This window comes from Vombatus ursinus, unplaced genomic scaffold (genome assembly GCF_900497805.2).
Source record: "Vombatus ursinus unplaced genomic scaffold, bare-nosed wombat genome assembly UNPS02014770.1, whole genome shotgun sequence".
Lineage (NCBI taxonomy): Eukaryota > Metazoa > Chordata > Mammalia > Diprotodontia > Vombatidae > Vombatus > Vombatus ursinus.
Window position 1 is genome coordinate 26,861,493 of NW_020954548.1, and position 9,537 is coordinate 26,871,029.

The following is a 9,537-nucleotide window of genomic DNA, read 5'->3' on the forward strand; positions in this document are numbered from 1 at the left end:
ATCTATAATGATGCCATGACAATCGACAATGTTCATCCAGCTTTTTGTGCTAAAGATCTTCCCAAAATGAGGGCTAGCCTCATTTTGGGAATCTGTTCTTCAGTTCTCTCTTACATTCCATTTCCCATCCAACAGGAGCCCTGGAAGCAGGCAGGTAGTGGAAAGGAGGGAGACTTGAAAAAACTTGAAAAACATCAATGTTCCAGCTGGTCCCCACACATCCCAGCCAGGGCTGAAAAATCAAACAATGATAATTGTTCGTTACATTTCTGTAATGCTTGACGGTTTGCACTTTTCTCAAAACCAGGCTGTGTGATAGGTAGACATTTAGAGAAGAGAATTGGACAACTTTGTGGGGCAGTTAGAGAGTGTGGGAGGATAGGTTTGACTTTGTTTCCTTGTTGTACAGATCCAGAGAGGCATTTGGGGCCCTTAGGACCCTCAAAGAATGTTTAACCAGTTATGAGCTGCCAAGTGCTTGAACAGTCACTAGGTTTTATAATATATACACACATATACATATACACATCTACATGCATGTATATGTATGTGTATATATGTGTGTGTATAATTCCAAAAGTCTTAGTATAGTTTCAGACTTAAACCTGAACTAGCACTAAGACTTTTGGAATGCCTTGTATGAGATCTATATTTATGCATATATGTAAAAATAATATATTTCTCCTACATACAGATACACATGTGTCTATATGTACATATATGCATGCATGTCTATATATGTATCTTGTGTCTAAGATGACATGTATATACATAATAATAGCTAGCATTTATACAGTTTCTGTTCTGTGTCAGGTGATTTACAAATGTTGTCTATTTTTTTTCATCCATACAACATATTATTCCCACAGTTGAGGAAACAAATAGAGGCTGAGTAACTTGCCCAAGATCACATAGGCAGCAAGTATCTGAGGCTGGAATTGAACTCAAGTCTTCTTGTCTGTAGTCCTCACACTCTATCCACTGCACCACTTAGCTGTACACATACATACGTATGTACATACATACATACATACATATTTGGTATCTATGTGTAGATTATACATATGTGTATATATCTATATATGTGTTATATCAATAATAAAAATATACATTTATATGAGACTTACCGTGTGCCAGGCACTGTTCTAAGATATTTATAATATATTTATACATATTATATATATATATATATATATACATGTGTATATACATATACACATTAGGCACCAATATACAATATAGAGATATGTATATGTGTGTGAATATGCATACATATATGTGTGTATGTATGCCAACACACACATATAAACGCACATCTCCATCCCATATATAGGTCTCTAGCATATGTATGTATGCATGGACATACATATAGTCACTAGCTACGCAAATATGAGATATGTGTGTATAGACACATACATACATGCATACATACTTACATATGGGTCAGGGGGAAGATAGGGATTAGACATGTTATTTTATTAGTATATGGAACTCTCAGAAAAGGAAACTCCCTCTATCAATGCAGGTTGGCACCTTCTCTGCATCTTACAGACTTAGTCTCCTAGAGCCCTGAGAAGTTAAGTGACTTGTCCAGGGTCACAGAACAGCACATATTAGAGAAAAAACTTGAACCTGAGCCTTCTTGGCTCCTAAACTGGTCACTCTATCCAGTACATTGCTCTGCTTCTCTATTAAAACTATTCCCTTTCTTGATTCTACGTTGAGAAGTAGAGCACAAATAGAGGTGGGGAAAGTTTTTTGTTTTTTTTTTTTGGAGACTAGAAATTGAAACTAGAAAACTCTGGAAATCAAACCCCTTCTTGGTTGCCTTGCCACATAGGATGTCTTCGAAGGAAAGTCAGAATGGCTGTGCATCACCTTGTGAGCACCCGAAGGCTTTGTTCAGGCTGTCTAGGGAGGCACCCATTACCACCTACATGTTATAGTTTCCTAATTGAAAAATGACATATTTATCATCATGACTCTTCTAAAGACCCAAATAATAGACTAAAAATTGACTATTTGATACTAAAGAATAACCATAGAAGGGTTATTTGATCATGGGGAAAAACGACAAAAGCAGTTTTTAAAAAGTGAGCCTCTCGTAGCTTTTTTTTTTTAAAGCCTATTTATTAGAATTCATGTTATTGCCTATTCTATGCCTTTTACTGTCAGTGATTGGTTAATGGCAAAATAATAATGATCATCATTATCTCTATTTGAGTTGGAGAGCTTTCTGTATGAGAGGAATTAAGCTGCTTTCCTAAGACATTCGCCTCACACAGCAGCCCATAGGACCTGCTCTTTCACAAAGCAATGCTAGTTTCCATGGAGAGTGGCCCACAAAAGTCATTGTTTCTTCAAAGTGACCCATTTGGTTAATATAGAACAAAGCTACACTTCATCTAAGACTACAAACATTGGTCAGGTCAATACGTTCTCTTAATGAATGAATTTTGTCTCTTCTGTTACACGTATCCATTCTACTTAGAGTGAGGGCTAAGGAGGACCATTAAAATTTCTTATGAATAAGAGAAAATTATTGACCAGCCTATTCCACCCTTGAAAGACAAAGGCAGTGAAATGAATGAAGAATTATACCTGGACAGAGGGGGAGTAGTCACCTTGGCCAGAGATCCAAGCCAAACTGGTTCTTGAATAAGGTGGTGGATGAGCTTAAGTAGAATCATACTTCCTACCCCAGCTCCTTCATCATGTACATTCTCCTCCAATAATTACTCCATTTGTTACTTGATGAGGCAGTTAGGCAATGTAGGAGAGAGCCCTGGACTTAGAGTCAGAAAGACGTAAGTTTGAATTTTGCATCAGTCACTTACCACCTGTGTAAGATTGGTCAGGTCATTTATCCTTAATTTTGCCTTAGCTTTCTTCAGTATTTTTTTTTGGGGGGGCGGTCTCCTTTAGCAAGCTGTTAACTTGTTTTTCATGATTTTCTTACATCACTCTCATTTTTCTTCCCAGTTTTTCCTCTACTTTTCTTACCTGCTCCTCAAAATTCCTTTTGAGCTCTTCCAAGGCCTGAGACTAATTCATATTTTTCTTGGAGGCTTTGGATGTAAGAGCTTTGACTTTGTTGTCTTCTTCTGGTTGTATGTTTTGATCTTCTTTGTCACCAAAGTAAGATAATATAGTCTGACTCTTTTTGTGCTGCTTACTCATGATCCTGGTCAATGAATTGAGTTTTAAACTCTTTGTTAAGGTAAGAGTCTGTTTCCAGTGCGGAGAATGTACTGTCCCAAACTTTGGGGGTTTGTACAGCTGTTTTCAGAGATAGTTCTAGGGATCTGTAAATTTTCAGTTCTTCCAAGGTGGTATGATAAGGGGCAAGGTGTTTCCTTTCCACCACACAACAAGCTCCACCACACCAGCGCTCCTCCTCGCCCCAGGACCATCCCTCAGAACTGTGACCCAGATCCAAGCACGGGCCAAGCAAGAGATTCCTGCCTCAGCACTGGCAGAGATATCCCTGCAATCCCCCTCTGATCAGTCACTTGATTCCCCCTCAATCTGTGGGCCGGGAGCTCAGGAGGCAGCTGCTGTCCCAGAGGCCACGCTTGGGACTTGCGGCTGAGACCTAGCTCCTTTCTCACCGCAGTCATAGACTTTTCCCACTGACCTTCTAAGTTGTCTTTGGTGTTCCTGGGTTGAGAAGTCTGGAAACCGCCACAGCTGCCCATGATTCAGTCCTCTGAGGCCTGTTCCAGGGTCACTGCTGTGGCCTGCGTGCCCACGCCGCACTGTGCTCTTCTCCCCACCGGGTGTGATATACTTTTCTGATCAACCATTTAGGTTGTCTTGGGCTGGAGATTTGTTTCACTCTGCCTTTTTGTGGGTTCTGCTGCTTTAGAATTTGTTTAGAGACATTTTTTAACAGGTATTTGGAGGGGTTTGGGAGAGAGCTCAAGCAAGTCACTGCTTTCACTCCACCATCTTGGCTCTGCCCTCCCCCCCTTAGCTTTCTCTCCTCAGTAAAATGGTGATAATAATATCGCCTCACTCACAGGGCTATTGTGAAGAGATAATATATGCAGGGTGCTTGGTAAACCTAAAAGCATTACATAAACATAAGAGTTTTGTTATTATCATTCATGGGGAATCAGAAAGTGGTGATATCTGAATGCACAGCCTGTCACTGAACACAATTTTGAGTCTTGGTACATGACTTTCTTAACATCATTTTTTCCTGTATATTTTCCCTTCTAAAAACATGATTAATGCTTCATTTGAAGACTAGTTGCAACCACAAATGGCAGATCAGTGCAAGTGGTTGTCACCAAGAAAGATTTGCTTTTTTAAGTTCCAAAGAGGTCATTTCCCCTTGCTGCCCAAATCCCAATCAACCTCATTTATTTTGTTCCTGAATTCCAAACAAATCCACCTTCTATTAATCCCAGGATGATGTTTTCTTAATCCCCCTCTATTTTCAGTCAGGAAAGTGAGTCATGATATTAGAAAGGAAAGTTTGAGGTAAAATGGAATTCCTCTTTTTTTTTTTCTTAACCTAAACTAAGGGATTGTTAGCGTGAGGCAATATATAGTACAACCAGGGCATTATTTGATTATTTGAGAATGCTCTTTTCATATGCTTTCTGTGAAACAGCAAATAACCCAGAGCCAGCCTTCCAAAGCATAAGCCCACAAGTGGTCCCAGCCTGAGTTGAGACATCTAATGTTCACATATTACAAAGCTCCTTGTATCTGGCATGAAACAGGCTGGTTGTATGAAAGCCTATACTAAAAGCCTTTAACAATGCGTTTTTGAAATTAACACAGCCATTTCCTCTCTGTGGGGACAGTTGGGAGACTTGGCTAAGAGGCTGTATCTCTTTTTCATTAAGGGAGTGAACATCTCTGTTCATCAATGCTGAGAAGAAATGGAGGCTAGCAGGAACTTCACTTCCTTTCCCAAAGATAACCAACATTTGCTTCTTTGGTTAAGAAAATTAAGCTGAGGAGGCAAAAGGTCTCTGTCCTCATCAACCTTCTCTTCTAATATAAAATGAAGCTGATGCAGCTGAGGACACACATTATGGAGAGTTCTTCTTGTGACCAAAGTCATTTCTTCAGAAAGATGTCTGGCAGTGAGATATCTGAGTAGCAATGAAATATGGCACCAAGAAAGGCTGGTCAAGTCATTTAGAATGTATCATTATCCAATGACAACAAACATTTATGGAGTGCCTAGGTTCCTAGGTTTTTAACTAGAGTGAAGCAATGAGGGGCTTTGCCTCAGAGCTCCCAAAATTTAGAGGCCACTGACAGCATTCATACTCCCTCAGGAGGTAGAAACAACTATTTGCCTCAGTTTCCTCATCTATAAAATAGAAATATTAATACCACTCACCTCCCAGGGTTGTTGTGAGGATCAAATGAAATAATAATTGTAAAGCACTGAGCACAGTGCCTGGCACATAGCAAACACTATATAAACGTTAGCCATTATTATTAAATAATACATTTCATAACATACTAAATAATAATATGTTAATTAGTCTAGTGACTGGCATATAGTAAGTGCTATATAAATGTTAGCTATTGTTGTTGGTATTACTATTATTAGTCATTATTATAATTGCCATTATTGGTTAGTAAGAACTATTCATTAAAATAGAAAACTAAACTTTTGAGGACAGGGATTCTTTTACTTTTGTCTTTGCGTCTCAGCCCCTATCACACTCATAACAAGTACTTAATAAATACTTGTTGATTATTATTTCGATTGATTAATGGTCCTCTTTCTCTCTCCACCCCTAATCTAGGACCACACCTCAGGTAAGCCCCTCCTCGGTGCAGCAGCACTGCCTTGGTCTCTTTCCAACAGTGACCTCAGAATGTCCCAGGGCTCTTGTCCTGAGGCCTCCCTCCACATACAACATACACAGAGTTGAACTCCCCTTAAGTTGATCTGGGGTTACTATGAGATGTTACTTGTGTCAGGCATTGTTTTGGGAGCTTTTCTCAAATACTGGAATCCCTCTTTACATTCCTCTACAAAACATTTCATGTTCTAAGAGTTTAAGACATGTCAAATGAACTTTATATTCTATCAGTCCATCTGTTTGGATAGCCCATTTCCAGCCACAGACTTTCAGGGTATGTGAATATGAAAAAGAACTGTGCTTTGGTTATTATAGGAAACTGCCAGTGTTGGAACACCCTCCACCAAGGCAAATTATTTATAACCCATCTCTAATTGAGTAGACAGGCCTTTATAGAGATTAAATGACTTTGTCTTTGGGTTCGGCTAGTAAGGATCAAGAGGTAAGAGTTAAAGCTAGGTCTGTCTCATTCTATCCAATATACCACGCTGTCTCTAGATTTTCAGTTTATGGTTCATCAAATGAGTCAAAACTTTCTCTCTTTCTCTTTCTCTCTCTCTCTTTCCCTTCCTCCCATCTCCCCTAAGTTGCTGAGTCCTATTCATGAGAGAGGGTGTAGAAAATTCCTTTGTGGTTACTGTAGTGATTACACAGCATCCTCAGGATTAGAATTTTATTGACTCTATCATACTTACACATGTTATTATTGGCCAAAACATCACTCAACCAGCTCCTTTTAAAATTTACATTTCATATTTACCTCTGTGGTCTCTTCTGGCAATGCATTCTAAAGGCACCTGACTATACACTACATGAGTAACTTATTTGAAGTTATTTTGAATTTATTTGGCAGTGATGTCTTCAAGTGACTCACATATTTGCATTTTGAGACATTGTAAAAAGATTTAGATTTGGTAAGTTTGTTTGTTTTTTTTTTTCTACCCTACTGACTCTTCTCAACCTTCAGGTCATACAGTGGTCTTTGGTTGCTTTTTTCAAGTTGAATTCTTGCCTTAACCTAACTGGCACATTTTTCAACTGTGATTTTTCTCCTGATAATAAAACACTGAATTGAATGTAAACAGTCTTGAAAATCATGAAAGCCTTTCGTTTGCAAAACAAATTGGGATCTCCAATTTATTTTTCAATAATCCATCAAAAACCTAGCTCTAGGTTTTTTGAATGGAAGGACTTTCTTCATTTCTTTGTCCAATTTTCCCATTAACTTTGTAGGGAGGTGAAAGATTCTACCTCCATAGCATCTCTCACATTTGTCCCTTTCTATTTGCTCACCCTAGTTCAGGCACTCATCTCTTCTCACCTACACTGTTGCTCCCTAATTTGTTTCCTGGCCTCAATCATATCTTCTTTTTAATCCATCCTCCACTCTGCTGTCAAAATAATCTTTCTAAGAAAAAACATATCTGACCATATCACTTCCTTGCTTAGAATTCCTCAGTGGTTCCTTATTGACTCTAGGAAAAGAATATATATTCTCCACCTTGATATTTAAAGGCCTTCATAGTCCCCAACCTATCTTTCTGGACTTAATTAATATTATTTCCTTTCATACTCTCTGTATGCCAGCTTAATTGGCCCAATTGCTGTTCCTCAAACTCAGCATTTCATCTTTTGCTTTTGTGCATTTTTGTATGCTTCTTACTAACCTTGCTGTCCCTCAGAAATCAACTCAAATGCCACCTTCTTTGAGAAGCCTTTCCTTCCTTCCTTAATTAATTTTATATAAATGTATCAAATTTTCTCATATCTACTCATCTGCATATGACATAGTAGAATGGAATATCCTTAAAGTTATACATAGCTTTTCATTTTTCTCTTTATATCCCTAACATCTGCACAGTACCTCACACAGTTGGTACTTAATACATGTTTATTGAGAGGATTTGAAATGAGTATAAATGGGGTATAGCAAGTAGGCCATGGCCAGTGGCCAAAGTAAGGAATGTCAACTGACCTCATTAGGAAAAAAAAGTCATTCTTTGAGGCTATACTTAATTTTACAACAGTCAAAACTTATTGGATTCCATCTGGAGGCAATCAAGGCCATACTATTCATGAGGGCTGGATAAACCTCTAATAATAACTACTTGTGAGGCCTTGGATCTGTCATTTCAACTCTCTGAGCCTCGATTTACTCATCTGTAAAACAAGGATAGCATTACCCTTGCTACCAACCTCACAAGGTTGCTACGAAGCAAAGCATGGTGTAAACATCGAAGCATTATAGTAATGTGTCACTATTTTCATCAGCATGATCATTATAAGAGAATGAAGCAAGCTTTCCCCTTCCCCACAGGAATCCAAATCAACCTTGCCTTGCCTCCCTTGGAGTAATGATATCACAGCCAGAATTCTGACATCAAACACTGAGGAGCACCCCGAATAAGAGATTCTTTTCTGTCTGGTGAGAAGTTGGCAGAATCAGACTTCTCTTCCCTCTCTCCCATCACATGAGATTCTGAAACGCACAAACAACCCAGTGGCAGCCAATTTCACAGTGAAGAAATTTCAGACAGCTCAGGCTCTTGGTGAAAGTTTGCCTTGCATAATTCATTTTGCTGACATAACCAGGGTTCCCCACCCCCTATCCTTTTCATTTCCACAGAAGAAAAGGGAAAAAAAAAAAAACTTCCATGTCTCCTCGGCTGCATTTTGGCATTTACCAGAAAAAAAAAGGGCCTTCAAGCTTTGGTCATTGATTGCAGTGTTTTCTTCATGCACAGCTTGCCCCCTTTGACTTCTGAGGGAGTACTCCTGTAGAACACTTTGTCCCGGCCAGATCCTGTCACTGCCCAACTTAATAAAAATCCTTTATTTTTTTTTCTTTCTTGAAAACTTTGTGGTGGTAATAATAAAGTTCAGCCTACTGTGAAGGCATCATTTTATAGCTTTCTCACAACCAAGAATTAGGGATACTCACTTATAAATTTTGGCATCATCCAAGGGATATTTGGTGTATTATTTGCAGTGAACACTGTTCCAACATCCAGCAAAAACAAAACCAAATAAAATATATACTTCATAAAGAAAAGCATTCCAAAGAGCTATCTTCAGATTCATGGAATGTGCTTATGTGAGATAGGTATGTGAATGTGAGACAGGTAGATCAAACATGAACATTTCTCCTGGTTGGACCATGACCATTAAGAACCAATGAGAAGACCCAGAGATTGTTAACCTGGAGAAAAGAATAGACTTATAGGATTGTGACCTATATGCGGAAGGAACATTGGGGGCCACACAGTCCAACTTCTCTATTTTTACAGATGAAGAAACTGGGAGCCAAGGAGGTTAAGGCATCGGTTGAAGGACGCCCAAGTTGCATTAATGTTGGGATTTGAACCCAGGTCTTCTGATTTCAGACTCATTCCTCTAAGACTTTAGGGAGAGATAATGGCTGTCTTCAAGTATTTGAAGGGCTGTCACATATAAAGACTAGACTTGTTCTGTTTGGTCCCAGAGCAAAGTAGAGAAGTGGGTCAAAGTTGAAAGGAGACAGAATTAGACTTCTTGCAAATAAAATCTTCAGGCTGCTCCAGGGCAGAGTGGGTTCCTGCTCATTGTAGATCTCTTTCTCAGAGGTGTGGTAGAAAGGTTGTTTTTTTTTTCCCTGATATGGATAGACAGACAGATAGATAGATAGATAGATAGATAGATAGATAGATAGATAGATAGA

At 38.8% G+C, this 9,537-nt stretch overlaps 1 protein-coding gene across 3 annotated transcripts in view; it reads left to right on the plus strand.

Moving 5' to 3' along the window:
* Positions 1-9,537, plus strand: part of GLIS3 (GLIS family zinc finger 3) — a 589,608-nt gene that overhangs the window by 521,627 nt on the left and 58,444 nt on the right. The window contains exon 9 of one of the 3 annotated variants that reach the window (XM_027862990.1): positions 8,158-8,242. The exons of the other annotated variants lie outside the window; for them this stretch is intronic. Coding sequence (XP_027718791.1) covers positions 8,158-8,218 — 61 coding nt within the window. The 3' untranslated portion in view covers positions 8,219-8,242. Of the gene's footprint in view, positions 1-8,157; positions 8,243-9,537 lie in introns of those variants that run through there. 3 annotated transcript variants of the gene reach the window in all.